Source organism: Ammospiza nelsoni, chromosome 1 (assembly GCF_027579445.1).
Source record: "Ammospiza nelsoni isolate bAmmNel1 chromosome 1, bAmmNel1.pri, whole genome shotgun sequence".
In the NCBI taxonomy this organism is placed as follows: domain Eukaryota; kingdom Metazoa; phylum Chordata; class Aves; order Passeriformes; family Passerellidae; genus Ammospiza; species Ammospiza nelsoni.
In genome coordinates, this window is record NC_080633.1 from 62,527,683 (window position 1) to 62,545,651 (window position 17,969).

Sequence of the window (17,969 nt, forward strand, 5' to 3'; positions counted from 1 at the left end):
AATCCTGCTTTTATTTAGCACAAATGCACTATCCCATATATGCATTTCCCATTCTTTTAACATATTGCTCAATTACTGGTGATTTTTATTTTCTGCTAGTAATTCACCAGAAGCTCCAGCTCCAAAGGACTGCTGGGATGAGACAGTATTGTAAGTAATTGACAGCCTGACACTCAGCACAAGATTGAGTGTGGATCTGTCTGCATTTAAATACTCTTCATTTTCAGGCAGTCTAACAAGCAAGAGCAACATTCATACGAGCAAATCATAATTAAGATACAACTAATATGCACAGATTTAACTGGTCAAGCAGTGTGCTACTTAATGTTAACCCCTTTTTGCAATACCAGCTTTTATTCACAGATTATTAAATATAGAAGAGCACTAGATACATGCATAAAATATTCTGTTGTGATAGAAAACTGAATTTTACATAAATAAAGCCAGTTTTTTATGTATCTCAAAGCATTTTTTTCTACTAGTGTTATAAAGAACATGAGCTCCATTCTCAACAACACAAAAATTCCCTTCCATGTTGTCTGGAAGGAAGTGTTTATTGTCCAAAGTTCACAATTTGCTAAGGTTTTTGAGAGAACCCGATATTCACAAATACAGCATAAAACCTTCAGGAAGAGTAAAATGGGTTCTTATTTTGACATTTATTAAGCCAAATCATATTCTACCAGCTGGAAACGAACATGTCACGAAGCATTTACAGACGTTAGGATCTGCTGTGTATGTGATGTTAGAATTCTAGATTAGAGAAAATGGCATGACAAAATGTATCCCAAAGCACAGCAGAGATTCATCCATTTCCCAGCTCCATAATATAAAAAAGTACATTGACTCTGGGGTGAGCTCATGTTCCCATGACACTACGTCTTAAGAAGTAATTGAAAGGAAATGTGCTATATTTGAAAACCCCAAAGACAAAGAATGCTTTGAGAGGAAGCAGAGGAGAGACAGACCATTTTAGTACTAAAAAATAAAAAACAGGAATATAGAGAGTTAGCAAAGATGCATATACAGCTTCCATAGGACAAACAAGCATTTAACATAATACCAAAGGAAATATTAAACATCCCTTCATACCTCACCTTTTTTTTTTTTTCAGGAGGACATAGGCAATTGCCCCATCCACCTCCCTTTAGTATCTGAGGTTCCTTTCAATTATACTGCTAGCAAAACAGACACAGTTTGCATAGAGACAACTTTGTAATTACAGCAAGAAAAAGTTGCATGGTCCACCGAGTACAAAACACTACAAAACTCACAGTAATAAAAAGTCAGGGGCTTAACTATTCATTTATTTAAATGTATGCTGCAGTTTTCATTTTTTCTGGTCAAATCAACAGATTTTAATTGGCACTTTCAAAAGCAGCAGTCTATGAAAATGACAAAAAATAATACTAGAAACAAAGCAAATACATGCCCTAAAGTCCTTTTAATTCTTGAAATTATGCTGCCCTTTTATTTGCCATTGAGGAATGTGTGCATATTATTCCCTTTTTAAATGCATTTCAAATCAGCTTACACTCGAGGTTATTCAAAACTTGAGCTTATGCACAACGCTCAAAAACGCTTGGTGCACTCAGAGGAAAAAAAGGACAACAGAGAAAAAAGAAAAAAGTGAATTAGTAATTTTACTGTAATACTGTAACAATTTCCTATGTGCTGTGTCAGGGCACGTTTGAGGGAGCCATCTGTAGGGTATCAGCTTCAATGAGGTTAAGAAACACAAACACCGAGCTGACACAAAAAATCAAAGCAAAAGAGCAAAGAAATACTACTGCAACTCGTGGTACACTTGGCACACCTTCTGCATTTAAAGGCTCTGCTGCCATGCAGACTCCATCTCAATGGCTGGTGTATCACTCAAATGTCCTGAATTAATAACGGAGATACAGCCCACAGATGGCATATAGTATGGTTTAAGACAGACTCATTTTGACAGGTGACAAAGACGACTACTCATCTAGTCATGTGAAATTAAGCACTTACGGGAATGGCAGGTGTGAACTGCCTCCTTTATACAGATTTGGAAGCATCCCATCACTCACAGAAAGTGCCGTACTAAAATCCCAGACAATTCTGGGATTATGTTAAATCCACAAAGGAGGCAAGCTAAGGCTGAGATGTGAGTCCCTGCCCTTTTACAGTCTGGATGATCTAGAGTCCCTTGTGATTTGGACACAGCCCTGGATACTTTAAAAAGAAAATTAAGTTTCAACCCAAGGAAAAGTGAAATATAGTCAAGGCAAAATCAGTATCTAACACTATGCGACGAACATTAATTTCAAGCTGCTATACATTTTGCCTTATTTTTTACTTTTCAGACTAATTCCCATTCATCATTTATCTACTACCATTGCTTTAATGGATTTTTCCCAACCCTCCCTTTCCATCAGTCACTGGAAGTGGATATTAAACACTCTCATCAGAGCACTAGCGAGTAGCTTCATAATATGACTGGGGAAAAAATGTCTGGAGGTTACCTCTAAAGCAGGGCGTATTCCTTATGCACTTTTACTACATGTTGATATCATGGGGTGATAAAATCTTTGACATCTGGCAGTGTGTGTAACTAGAGCAGTAGCTCTGTGCAAAGACATATGGGCAAGAACACACAGGGAAACCACACACAAATACACTCCTTGCAGGTTTTTCTAGGACTATATAATGGATTCTAACACTAATCTTCTCCTTCACATTATATAAAACAAAAAAAATCCTGGGGCAAATTATTTTTCCCTGGCCATACTCTATGTCTGTTTATTAAAATTTTCTTCCATGTAGATAAAATCCCAAGCCTTCCTCAATATCATGTTGCATTAACATTTTAAGATAGGACAGACACCGGGCAAGGGCGTGTCACAAAAATCTCAGTTTGAGACCAACCTTGAAACAAGCAAGTTGTATGCTTCATGCTGTATCCATTCAAACAGACTGCTAAGACTGTGAGAGCATTCTGGAAAATGCAGTACTCCATTGCTTGGCCAGGTTTTCTCTGAGAGGCAAACTGAGGATGCCTCCTGCAGGAAAACCAAACTCCAACTTCTTCCTCAGTCTTAGTGACACGACCAAGAGTTTGAGTCTCTGGTGCTTCAGTTTCTTTGAACACCCCAGATAATCCTCTCTGTCATAATAGCAAACATCAAGCTGGAGAATTCCTGCCAGGATTTGCTGTGTTCACTTTGACGTGCCCACAGAAAGCAGCGGCGAAATTTTGAAATGCAGCTCCCCATGCTCCCTTCACAGCCATTGGTTCGTTCAGTCTGGGGTGAACTTTGTAGTGGACAAACTAAATTAGCTTCCAAGGAAATCAGAGCAGTAGCCATAATCCAGGTTCACCATGAATATGCTCCATCCACATGGGTGGAAACAGCAGGATTCAAACTAATGGTATGTCTTTGAAACAGCTTCGGATCATGAGTAGTGGGAAAGTTTGATTAAGAGAATTACATTTATTTTGAAGTAAAGAGTCCAAAATGCAGATAAATTTAGATATTTGGTAGTGGCTTTACTACCAAATTCTGTGTTTTCCTCATCTCCTCTTAATACTTCATACTATGCACTAATGTAAGCACAGACATCATCTGTGGCTAAAGAAAATAGTAGATAAAAAACCTAGGACTTAAGATTATACCCTGAATAATTATGACAAAGGCTTTTTGTAATGACATAGCATGCCAAAAAACATCTAATATTTTGCATGACTATAAAACATTGCATAGTTCCAAATATATCTTTCTTTTTAGACAAGAAGGCCCAAGTGAATGCAGAATTTCTAATTTGAAAACACGTCTGCTTCTCATCCCACGACTATTGATGCTACACAAGGCACTACTACCACCATATTTACTGAATAAAAAACTGAAGTACTAAATTCACAGACCAACAAACAAACACAAGTATAGTAAGGATTTTCATGAGATTAACAGTATCCTCTGAAATGACAAATATCTCCAAGTACAGAATGGCATTTATCTGACAGCAGTACCAGAAGGCACTGGTTATGCTATTTTAAATCATATGAAAACTTAAACTGACTCCCTACCTGACACAAACTTGAGTTTGATTGGCCACTGGCCCAGACCCCCAAATCTACCAAGCCTTGCAGCATAAGAGCCTTAATGCCCATTGCAAGCACTCACAGCTTTTCTTTGCCCCCTGCTCTGCTCTATTCTCACCACTCCTGGCCCAAGGGAAGTTGTCTTCTTCCTCTCCTTGTGCTGGCCTCCATCAGTGGAACAGCAGAGCTGTTGGCTACCCTTTAGTGGAGACTATGAAAGTGATTCCCAGACACTGAGGCAGATGAAACACTCTCACCTGCAGGTAAACTCCAGTAAATATGGAAGAAAAGTGAATGAATCAAAATTTTTGCTTTTAGGGTGAGTCTCTAGGGAAGCTCTGTCCAGATCTCAAAATTAATTTCTACATTTAGAGGACTACTGTTGCTCTATGCCACATATCATTTCGAAAGTGAAACATACCCCTGCCAAGCAGTTGCATGTGTACAATCGTATGCCAAAAATGTCTGGTTTCTAAAACAGATACATGATTGGAATGACTTTGTCTTTGTATTGCATACAAAAAGTGACACAAGATTAATACATTTTCCCAGGTAATTTTTTTCACAGAAAGCTAAACAATCATCATAATTAGAAATATGACTTCTAAAAAAATCAGGAATTTCAATTAATAAAATGCAGCAACTTTTAAAACAATTAATGAAAGGTGTCTGCAACAAATAACACATCTTCATATCTTAGGAAATAACAGATCTACATCTGGATTTTATCCTCATCAACTGACATGAAGGTTAATCAGCTTCTCACTTGATTTTGGTTTTTTAAACAAAATACAGTTTTACCCTTTCCTCAGCTGGAAAGTTAAAAGCATTTTGCCCATAAAAAGTTTGTTTTGTTTGGTGAAAACGTATACAGGAGACTGCTTACATTCCCTAGTGATCCTTCAGAGAAAAGTCCGGTAAGCTTGGAAGAGGAGATTAAATAGAAATGCAGAAAGCAAAAAAAAAAAAACCCAAACATTGTCGCTAATTTAGTTTGACAAATCAGCAAAATTATGTCATAAAAGTTCAAGACCAGAAATTCTTGGTCACATGTGAAACACAGAAATGTGACTGAATAATCTTTAGAAAAATCATATAAATTGGAAACTGTATGGAACACTGAAGAGGATGAGCAACAGCAGATGTTGCTACTGCACAAAAAGGCTGCTGCACACAAACACATGATCTGCACAGCAACATTCAAGACACCCATTTTCAACAGGCTTCCATGAATTCCTCTACCTGTGCCATGACACCTAAAGAAGCATTTTCAAAGAGATAAGAGTACTTTTCCTAAATGAGTCAGGTAGAAAAATAAGTCCTACTTACAGCACCTTCTGGAAAATTTAGAAACAGGAAGACTAGATATCATAAATTTACAGATTTGTGACATGCTCACACTTACTATGATTGAAGGAAAGCATCATTCTTTCCACTTTCATGGATTATATCAAGGGTGCCCCTTATCTCAGCAGAGCAGTTTGTTATTTACAGCAACTGTTTTTTCTATTTTTTTAAGCTTTGAGAGCACTCACACAATGACCAGCAGTGACAAAAGCAGCAGTCTATGCCAAAACACTTTTAATAATGTGAATAAAAAATGAAAGCAAAGGAACTAACTGTGAAAATTGCTAAAAGCTTGATTTGCTTTTGTACAAGATGCTGAAAAATGTTAAAATATAAAAAGAAAAGAAGAAAAGCTTGTGGCAGTTATGAGAGTCCCAGACACAATGCAAATTCTCAAAAACACTACACTGCTTCCTAAAGGCTCCTATTCAGAGTGCTGAGTTAAAAGCCTCTCAGTGAAGTATATGCTAAACCAAAGAATTAAATAATAACCTTGCAAGTTTCTTGCAACTTTCTGCAGGTCAAATTCTTTAGCTGGTGAAGTGAAAACCTGCTTATTCCTACCAAGATGAGATTCCCCGGCCCACATGCTTTCACAATAGGCAAAGGTGCAGTTATAGCACTCTGATGAGAAAATACTGTCCTTGACATCTTAAGAAAATACAAGGGCAACTATTAATGTTACATTATATTTGGGAAAGCAGCATGGATACCAGCTATTATCCGGGTAATAAACATGCACATGGTTACAAAATTTACTTTCAACTACATCCTTCCCTCCTTTTTTCCTCCTCTTTACAGTTATGTTTATTCTGTGGACAGTTTCTAGGAATTTCAATAAATTCATTTGGTGACAGAATCCATCAAAACCAACCTACCTTTCAGAAGAAACTCACTTCCTCCTCTGCATGAATAAGCTACACTTTCAAATTCACACTGTTATATACTTCCAATTTCATTGAACTGCTTTGTTACATTTATTTTAAACACAGATATACACTTACATTTCTATTTCTTATCAAGGAAGTCATAAACATGCTAAAAATAGGATAATGAATGCATCAATTGAGTGAGACCACTATATAGTGTTTCTGGAAATATTTGTCTGAGGTGCAGCAGGAAGAAAAATTCAATCCCATAGTCCATCACTTGCAAATGACATTTCCTTTAGTTCTTGGAAACACTAGATACACACACAAATGAACATTACTACAATGAAGTCCTACATGCCAGAGATCTCACTAATATTATAATTCCAAAATTACTTGAGGATCTTATTATCTCAATAACTTGCTGTGTCAGGCAAATGGCTTTACACTGTTAGTCTAATGTTGTAAATGCATTTTAAAGTCTATGGTGTTTTTAAGCTACTGCTTAAAATGAAAGACACTTCACATAAGGTTCCATGCTGACTCACTCAATGAATGTCCATGTTGGCATATAAATGATTCCTTTTCTTCCCTTACCTCCAGATGCTCTAAAATATAGGGAGGGTTTGTCATGCCAAGCCTCAGCATAGCTCCCTCAGGAATAACTTCAACCAGCTTCCACAGAAGCGTGGGGAGGTCTGTGCCAATGTCTCTGCCATAAGCCCCTGTGTCTTCACTGGTCAGCCATATCTCACAAACACCCTCTGTGAATAAAAGAAAGAGATAATTAACAAATCTGTTTTAGAGCTGTTTATTTTATCATACAGCTGCTCACTCTTTTAAATGCAGTATTTCACATGGCTATTATGCAGCCAGACTGGGTATTCAATTGCAAAGGGGAGGGAAGGAGAAGGAAGGCTTATCCCATGGGTAGCAGTGGGTTATTAAGTTCATTTTATGAGCACAAGAGTGCTACAACAATGCTGTAAATTATCATTGCTGTGGAGTGATTAACATTCACAGCCAATGACTAATTCTGTGCTGCCTCTACAGCAAGTCAGACAAGTTTAATACTCTGTTTTATTTTTTGAGTCTAATTCATTAAACACCGCAAGAGACATCACCCAAGCAGAGTTTGCACTAATGTTTATTACAGTAGTTAGCTTATTAACTGGTAAGCTTCCAGTGAGCAAAACCAGCTGTAAAGCACTGTGACTGACATTCCTCCTGAAGTAACTTGTATTAAAATCTTGTATTCTTTAAATTATACAATTAGCAATGCAATATTAAGGTTGCATTGAAAGGTTAGTGACCACTGCATGACTGAGTGATAATATGGGAAAACCTGTTTCCTGGCAGTTAATGCTTCATTTTCCATCAATCAGAGCCTTAGGAAGTAGTGCATTTGATTTTTATTGTAAATAGCAACTTCGAACACTGGTATTTGGTAATAATATCCTCATACCCAAAGAGAGAGATTGTACCACCCTTTAACAATAGTTGAAAGCACTGAGGTTTCATGCAGCCACTTCTGCCAGCCTGCCCAGCTTTCATCCTTTTTTGCAATACAATCCCTCTATCCTTCCTTACCACACCAAAGCAAGAAATAAGCCATCAAAAACAGGGTGTTTGTGAAGAAAACACCTGTGATTTACAGCAAGATAAGATACCATTACCTCAGTGAAGAGCTAAACTTCTAAAACCAATCATGAACTGGTAAAAGAAATTATCAAACACTAGAAGGTGCATAATTCATCAAAGCACACTTCGGGCCAGCAGAGAATGTATCGGAAAATGTAAATGTTTATGTTACAAATTTATACTCAAATGAGGAAAACTTAAGCACATACACCAACTTTAATCACATAAAAAGCAATAAACCTAGAAACCAAATGTTTTACAAAATGTAAATCCAAGACTGCTACTCCTAAATTCACACTGCAACAATAATGGCAGAGAGCAAGCCATGCTGAGCATCAAAGTTAATCCTGTTGGCACAGAAATGTTTTCAAGGTAATTTATTAGTTAGAATGAAAAATGCTTTACAATTTAGGGTTAACTGGAAAACTTCTTACTTTTTAAGTTTTGCTTCAAGAATAGGTTAGTGAGGGAGATGTACAATTTGTATCTTGAGAGAAGTCTGGTGTAAAGCATTCCTGAAGTGCTCTTTGGTCGACCATTTGCAGTCACAAGTTTGTAGTCACACTCAAACTGAGCTCCCTGTGCAGAATCTGCCTGCAGGACACAATTACACTGTGGATTTCAGTGCACTTGCTAATGTTTTTGGAATTCATCTCACCACAGGCAGTACCCACCATGAAACATACTCTTGGGTTTGCTGCCTGCCCTACATTTTCCTGAAACACATGAAGAAAGAAGTGAATTTTATATGCTGTATGTTAAAAAAGAACAGAAATGTAAGGAATCTAAATGATTGATAAGGTCCTGTTTTGCTTAGTTTGGGTTTCTCTATATGAGTCTCCAACAGCCATAAGAGCACTAAAAAACTTATTGATTGGCTGAGTTTCTACTGTAACAGAGTAATTCTCATTTGCAAGCTTTCAATCTAAAGAGTTGCATGGGGCTTGGGTTGGATTTCCTTTTTCTTTTTTTTTCATGAAAATGGCTAATGGAATACTGCCTCACAGTTACCAGATGAACACTAAGGAAAAAAAAATAAATCACTGGCTAGGAATGGAAATAACATTCCGCTGGAAAACAACAGCGAGCTTTTAAAGCTGCATAGGTGGGGACCATTAGCCCCCTGGTGGGCTGAAACTTCAAATTAAATCACAAGAAGAGGAAGCAGCTGTAATAGTAAATCAGCAACAGCAGGAATAACTGTCTCATCTGCACTCCGATCAGGGTGTTGAACAACAAGCAAAGGGAATAATGCATGCTGAGAGATCCAAGGATGCAGTCATATTACCGGGGGCACGGGGGCGCAGGGAGGGGGAAGAACACCTGTATTTTAGGAAAAAGTTCATGAAGATCCATTTTGTCAACCTGTACAATTTCAGGTTGACAAAATGGATCTTCAAATACTGAAAGCTACTGTGAGTGATAAATATTACAAGGAGGATCATTAGGATAAATCAACTCTGTACATAACTGTGTGAAAGAGGTTTTGAGTGGACTGATTTTAGGCCCTTTTTTTTAGTCCTTTGTATCCCCAGTTACACCAGGTAAGAAGAGAAAACAGTAGACCTCTCAAACAGTACTAATGAAGTCAGTCAACACCTCTCATTTTCAGTCCACCCCTCCAAACTCCAGCCCTCCACAGGAACCCGTTCAAATCCACTGTCTAATCACATACATATTATTTTTCCTTTCTTTTGCAGTGAACTTCATTCAATCATTCACCACTCTTGTTACTGGGCAATTTTGGTGCTAATAAAGGCAAGATGATTTTGTAAACAAGAAAATTGATCCAAACAGGAGGCTTCAGATGTGCAAACTCAGAGCATTTGTTACAGTATTAAGGCCAATTATCGCTATATCCAAGTAATTACAATTCTGCCTTTGGTCACAGCTCATGGTTTTTTCTCACTCTGCCATCACTATCCAGCACAAAAGAGAAACCTTAACAGTTGGCCTCTGATCTGCTGTAACTGGGGATTACTGAGAATGAAAAATGTTGGAAAAAGAATAGGTTCCAAGCAAATGAAGAAAGTTCTGAGCCTATTCCTTCTCACATGTCTCACTATAAAGAATACTCACTGCAGATTATCTGATACAGGTTTTAATTTCATTTCTGTGGGGTAAGCAATCCTTATCATGAAGGAGATAAGAAATCCGACATCTATCACTTTTACAAAATATGTGCATTCCTGGTTTAGAAATCACTTGAAATTATTAATTTCTTTTTTTAAAACACTTCTAACATTTTTATTTTGCTTTATCTTCATGTCACTATTGTAAACACTATTTTTGGCAGTACCAAACATCCTTTAAACTGAAGAGAACTGTACTCCATCAGAAAAATGAATTTATTTCAATCTACAAAAAGATCTGAAGATGTTAAAATACTGGACACCAATCCCAGTGGAATTCTCACATTTGATAGCTGACTGTACAAATGAAATCCAATCTCCAAATCCTCATGATTTTTCTTCTCCTTCCTTCCTTGTTCTTCTCTTTCCTGGCAGATTTTTTATTGTGAACCACAGTGGCTTTTCCAACAGCACAAATCTCTGCAGGCTGCTTCAGTGGGAGGCCCCTGACTCTGACCTTCTCAGTAGCCCACATATGCTTATCAACAACTGCCTGACCTCCTTGTGATTCCTTCTCCAACACTGAATTCTTATGGCAGCCTGCAGGGCTGCACAGACCACAGAAATACCTCTCCCAGTGCACCACAGAAACCTGAAAGACCATCTGCCAAAGGGAGGCCTTACATAAATGTTTGTGTCTTGCAGACTTGAGGACAGTCAATCTGAGGACAGTCAATCTGACCATTCCTGATCACCACCTTAGAAACATTTTAAAAACAAAAAAATCATGGCCAAAGATGAAGGCTTAGAAAACACCAAATTCATTGTTCAGAATGAGCTTAGCCTACTTTATTTTCTCTTCAATTATTTGAGTTTTTCCTTATTTATTCAGCATGGATTTTACAGGAACCATTTACATACTTGATGCAGTGCATTGTGCTAGATTACTTTGCTGAATCAAAGCCTTAACTGGGAAATTGTGAAGAACTATGCAAATAGCAGATCACTGTACCAATCTGGATATAATGCAAGTTTAAACAGAAACTGAGATTTGGAGGATTCATTTTCCTCCTGTAATTCTGAAGTACTCTGCAAGGATTGATTCAGCATCATCCAAGTGTCCTCTTAAGACAGTTCAACCACATGGATCAGCACTGAAGCATCCCATTGCAGGGACTTCGCTGAAAGAGAAAATCAAACTGGGAACAACTCACTGATGCTAAGGGGGATTTGGAAGGATTCACTTCCAGTTCACCAAGAAACCCTTACTCTTATTTCATCTGAATGTATACAGGGCTTCTGGAAGACAGAAAGAATGGAGCTGGACACAATCCTATACAAACCCTAGTTATTCAGTAACTCACGCCAAACTGTCATAATTTGAGAATACAAGATTCTTGCATTCTGGCAAGCAGATGATGCAAGTAGACTGAAGTAAAAAAGACAGGTCTAAGTTCATGGCTGCTGAAAGAGGCAAGCTGTCAGGCTATGACCTAAAGGATCAATGCTTTTTCTGTATTTTGTGAAGTGCAGATTCAGCACCATATTGTACAGATAAATGCAGTGCTTGTGACTGCATTGCACTGTGTACAAACTGTCTCACAGCCTGAATTTCTAGAGGATCTTTATTAATGCTCAAAAGTATTTCCTCTTTTTAAAAGACCTATTTTTTTACCCTTCTGGACAGTCTTAAGGACATGGAAGATGTCCCTAATGTCCCTATTTTCTTAATGCTTGCCACAAACAGGAGAACAAGATCTGAACAACACAATGAATGTTGCCCTGACCTACTACAATTGCAGTTGTGTTCTGAATATTTCCAAGGACAGCAATACCACAGCCACTGTGGGTTATCTGTTCCAATATTTGATCAGCCTAAGAGTAAAAAATTTTTATTTTCACCTAATTGCAATTTGCTGCATTCCAACTTGTCCAACTTCTTAACTATCATCCTGCCTCTGCAAGACCTGTCTGACTTCAAGACAGTCTGGCTCTGTCTTCTCTCAACCATCCCATTAGGCCACTGTAAACAACAATAACTCCTCTTAGCTTTCTTTTCACAAATCCATTTCTTGTCTATTATGTGCTCCATCCTCCTGACCATTGCAATGTCCCTCTGCTGAATTGCTGCAGTGTGTCAGCCTTGTCCTGAGACACCCAAAAGTGGACAGAGCACTCTCTCTGTGATGTCTCACAGTTGCCAAATCCAAGGCAGCAGTCACTCCCTGGGGCCTGTGGCTGCACTCTCCAACAGCCGCCGGGGCACAGCTGCAATTGCAGAGGGGTTCCACTGCTGACTCGTGTGCACCAGCTTTCCCACAGGAACTCCAAAGGCTGCAAAGCTGCTTCCCAGACAGTCAGCTCTCCACATCCATAGTGCAGCATTTGGTAGCATTCATCCTAGATTTGGGACATTTTACCTGCCTTTGTTAAACTCGTGAAGTTACACTAAGTCCATTTCTCCAGGCAGTTGAGGTCTCTTGCAATATTAGCTGTACCCTCCAGCGAGTCAAGTATTCCCCTAATTTGAATATCATCTCCCAGATTCCACCTTGTTATGAAAGACATGAAATATTGGCTACAAAATAACCTTAGTACCTGCTATCTAGACCTTATACTATGGATTGCCACTTTGGGAACCTGGCAGTCCAATAAATTCCTTTACCTTCTCACCATCCAATTTTTTAAATCTATACTTTTCCACTCTAAGAACATTAAGAACTATGATGAAATTATAGATGAATTAAAGTTAAAAAACCCAAACTACACCGAAACAAAAAATAAAACCCCAAAAGACAACAAAAAATTCAACTTCACTCCAAAACCCCAAAACAAACAAAAAAAACCCCCCAACATTCTATCCCCGCCAAAAACCCCAAACCAATCCACCCCAAAACACCTCAACTCCACTGCTTTCCTATGCTCCACAAAGCCACACATGCCATCTGAAAAGTCACTCAGGCCTGTCACATGGTTTGCTGTTGGTAATCCTACGCCAAGTGTTCCCAAGCACGCTCTGGCCCCTCCTGTGCCAGGACGTGGCTTGTAGGAGTGTCTACCCCATAGAGGGTAAGGTGCAACTGCCCTGTAGCTGCCCAGTCCTCCTGTCTTGCTCTTTCTGGAGGGCAGGGTGACGTTGCCCCCTCCTCCAGCCATCAGGAATCTCCCCTGGTTGTCATGTCCTTTGAGGGATGAGAGGGAACAGCCTCATCATGACTTCAGCCAGCACTCTCAGCACACTTGGATGCCTCTCACGGCAGGATTATTTCTATTACTTCTGCATGTCAGTCTGCAGGTACAAGAACTAGAGCTGTGCTTTGCAAGTGCCAAGCTCAGTACAAGCCTTTAAAGCAGTTGTGGTTTCTACTACCCACAGGATGACACATATATTAGAGTGCTTAGGAAATGAACATAGTAACTTTTATGGTCTACATATTTTTGAGAACAAATGTTTGGAAACGAATACAAAGTGGCATAGAGACCAAGTTATACTGACTGAGATCATTCCACCTATGTAGTAATAACATGTTACTTTAAAAGTAGAACACTGAACAGTATCACTTTGGAAGATTCTGCTTGGCTGTGTTGTCTACCACACTTAGTAATAAAATTAAAGACATTTTTTCTTTCTCCTTGCTAACACACTTCAGTAAATATTTACTCTAACAAATTATTAAAGTTCTCATGTATTTATATAAAAATGCTATACATTAGTATATATCCATGGTATGAAATTCTCAGACCCACTGAAGCCATAACAGGAACTTGATTTAAAGGATCATTTACTACAGACATGACATAGATACTTACAACAAATTCCTGATCCTGCAAACTAATGCAAAAAAGTTTGGACTATATTCACGAACTGCAAAATAGAAAAATTAATTGCACCTTGGCCCCTCTTAACTCTTCCAGCTATTGCTGTTTCAAAACTATAAAATATATTTTGGATTTTGGTTAGATTAAGTTACATTTTCAATAAGTAAAATGCACTGTCTCTCACATACTAAGTTGCAACCAGAGCTTAAATGAACTTTGATGGAAAAGAGCTGAAGAAATACCTTATCAAGCACAGTACAAATTAGTTCAGGAAACAGCTTGGTTCTACTTCAATAAAAATGTGCTAATAAATTTTTTTAAATGTACATTTTACACATTTTTCCCCTCAAAGTGCATTCATTTTTTTAAATTTTATGTAATTTACAAAATCTAATCAGAACTGAACCACAGGGAAAAAAACCCAAAACAATAAGCATTAGGAACAAGATCTTTTTCTAATTACTTTTAAGTTAAAATAACAAAACACTGTGGTTTTGCAAAAATTAAAAACTATCCCCATCCTCTCCAATACCATAACATATGCATATACTTCTGCTACCACCCTCCACACCAATTTTTAGGGTTACTTTGGAGATTTTACAAGAACAACTGCACACTGAAACTACCCATCTACTCCTAAGTAACACCAAAGTAATTTTTAGGTAATGATCCTCTACCATCTGCTTTCTATTTAGATGTGAAGTCTAATAGAAGAACCTAATAACCTCATGACTTACAGCAGCTTTCCATTTTATCTTCTGTGGTTAACAAAGTGGAAGTTGTAAATACATTTATTCCAAATTTTACTTTTCCAAAGTCACGCATCTGAGAAATGAAACTGAGGAAACCATTTAGAATATGAGTTCACTGAATTTGCTTATTTATCTAAATCCATCACATAAAAGTCTCAAAACCAGAACTGCTCCTTCTGCTTTGCTATCAAAGCATTTACAAAGGAAGTTCACTACCTGTGACTGTTGTAGGGATTAGCAGTTCTACAATTTGCATCATAGATTATTTTACTCACTTCTGCTATATTGATAAGCAAAGTATTTTTATAGGAGGAGTTTTTTGAAACAAGGAATAAGAAAGCTTGTAACAGTACTAAAAGTTTCATTTAAATTACTCCTCTTTCCTATGGCATTAAAAATAAAAGTTTGAGAGTTCCCGATAAAAAGCATGCAGCAGATAGAGCCAACTAATCATTAAATACCAAAGAAAGCATAAAAGGTTTTTCTCTCCCACAAAGCAAACTCTTGTCCTTGCTTACAAAAGAGGTCATTCTATCCCTATAGGGCCCTCTGTTCCTAACAGCTCGCTGCTAGAGCACAAACCAGCAGCCCTGTCTCGCTTGTTTTGTAGCTGCGGCGCGAGAGCAGAGGGGAGAGGAAGGAGGGGAGGCAAAGGGAACAGGATAATAGGTCACTTGCTGCTGCAAACAGCGTGATAGCTAATTTGATTATGAGTCCAGTTCCATTCTGCTACAACAAGGGAGACTCAAAGGGGCGTGAAGACAGTCAGGCCGCTGAAGTTTGCTCAGCGCCAACACTGCAGCATTATGCATCTTGCTTTCAAGGAGGATTAATGATACCATACATCATGATGATAAATTGGGGTTTGTAGCCAGTTTGAAGAGAAAGGGGAAGAAAAGATTTTTTTTAAATGGAGGGAAAAGTGCATAGTTGAATTTCATGCGTTGGTCCTATTTTTCCAGCTGAGGAGATCATTCTTTAACAGAGAGGTCAGTGCTTTTTCTATTGGTCACCTGCCTGTGACCCTCCTATTTCCAGGCATGTGTGTTATGTACACAACGGCCTGTTTTGAAGGTTAGCTCTTGCATAAACGGAGAATGAAAAAAATAAATCCACTTAATCATTATACTTGCCAGCTGAAAAGAGATAAAACTTAAATTTGCTGTTCCAAATACCGACATCCTACAGGAATTCCTTTGGTTTTCAGAGAGAGTGGACATCTACTACCTGAGTTAACAAAGTAAAAGTCTTGTGTATTAATGATCAGGGACATAATTGCCTGGTGTTAATTAGTTCTCTGCTGAACCGATAACATTATTCAAGGAGGAGGTTCAGTGATAAGCAATGGGTACCTACAGGAAGACAATAAAGCATAAAGGACTTGGTGACTATAGGGAAGAGATTTGCAAGAAGAGACTTAAACACAAAGGAAAGCAATTTCAGAAACCATAGACAAGGCATGAGTTTAGAATTGTTCTGCACCCCTGTACACAGCATATAGAAATACAGGTTCCTGAAGCATGGAATTATTGCTCTCTGCTCTATACCTCACAAACACACTTCGTGAAATATTGATATGCTCGTGTTGTCCTGGTACTACAAGCAGGCAGAGAATATTTGACCCTCCACCAGAAGTGTCAGTCCAGCACCCTGCACAAATACTCTTCAGTTACTGAAAGACAAAGAGCAAAATTTCCATAAACTTAAAAACTGAAGAAACAATACCTATTATTGCTATGCCTATTATCAAAACACAAATGAAAAACCTGCACTGAGCTCTGAATTCAAAATGAGGTATATGAGAAATCCTGTTTATGACTTTGGAATTCATTGGGAAAAAGAGAGTAACATGCCACTCATTATAACATACGCTCGCTGTTTTAAACCCCAAACATGGGCTATCGTTCTGCTGGAGATGAATATCAGATGCAAAGGGTCACACACTGCACAAATTCAAGGAAATGGTCATGAGCTGTAGGCATATTACAGGATGCAGTGCTAATTAATGGAGGCTTTTTACTGAGTATCCATCTCTGTAGTGCTAATGAGTTTGGATTAATTTAAACAACACGTTTTCGTGGAAACTGATTAATTCTTGGGAAGTAGCATGGCATACCAAGTTTCAGTCATTAAAAATGTTTGTAGCCAAGTTAAATAACTCTCTGAATGTGAGTTTATCATTATATAAATGTCTACAGAAGGAGAATGGCTTAAAACTTCTACAAGAGGAGCTTGTACACAAGCTGCCAGGGTGTGTTGGAAGTATTTGACATGGAGCTTCATCCTCCACAGAGCATTCTTCTGCTCAAATTTCTTGTATTTTAAAGAGCTGAATCCTATAGTCCTATTTAATTCAAATTTTTTTTTACTTTTACTTTTTAAAATGGAAACAGCAAGAGGAGAAAGAAAACACATTTTAGGAATTTAGAGATGATATTTTAAAAATTAGCTGAAAATTAGTTGAAATAAGTTGGGTTACAGTAAAATGTCAACATTTCAAAAATGTAATCAAAGAAAGGAGATCGTTTATGTCTTTCTTTGACTGAAAAGCTAACAAAAATGAATAAATAATCCTTATTTTGTGACATATACCAGGATTAGGCGAGACATCTTTTAAAACCTTTCATGTTCTAATTACAAAAGAACCCTAGAATTCAGAATAGAGTGCTCTCATAAGGGACAAATAAAAAGGTGTTAAATGCTTTGTTTCACACTAAGTTATGAGCCAAGACATAATACTGTAAACCTCGAATGGCAATACAGAATACAGAAATACTTTAATAAAGACAGGCTTGTTTTACTTTGTTTTTCATCAATTCCTCAATATATCACAGTAATTTTATGTGGAATTACTGAATCTGAGGGAGAAGACTGATTTTAATTACAAGCATTCTTTGTATAAAGTGTGAAAATAGCTGAAGAATCTGTCAAACTGATGTATCCTAAAAGACAAGAAAGCTGGGAAAAGGGTCAGCATGTTCAAGGGCAAGGTGTCAGCTAAACATGGAATGCACTTAGGGGATTGCAGTTCCATAAGCCAGCAATACAGAGGGGTAAATACCATTTCTGGGGTAGATAATCCTTATCTAAAGTTACCTTCTCTCAACAGCACAGATAATACCATCCATTCATTATAGCCTGTATCTACAAGGCTATAATATCCAAGCTTGCTGCACCTGGTGCATGTGTCCTCTTCTGCATTTCTGGGGTTGTTTTGTTTTTCATGTGTTTGCTCTGTTTCTTTAAATGAGAAAAATAATTGCCAGGAAAATAGGCATTACAAATTAGGAAGTCTACAGACAGAAATAACATCGTAATCCCCTGATTTCTGTCAAACACCTCTTTTAATGTTCACTGTTACTTAAAATATTTTCTCAAATGAAGGGTATTGTCTCTG

The 17,969-nt window shown here is 37.8% G+C and overlaps 1 protein-coding gene across 1 annotated transcript in view; it reads right to left on the minus strand.

Annotated features, from left to right (window-relative positions):
• The window catches only part of CDKAL1 (CDK5 regulatory subunit associated protein 1 like 1), a 382,964-nt gene that overhangs the window by 141,954 nt on the left and 223,041 nt on the right, over positions 1 to 17,969 (minus strand). Inside the window, exon 10 of the mRNA XM_059475653.1 lies at positions 6,886 to 7,052. Coding sequence (XP_059331636.1) covers positions 6,886 to 7,052 — 167 coding nt within the window. The remainder of the gene's footprint in view (positions 1 to 6,885; positions 7,053 to 17,969) is intronic.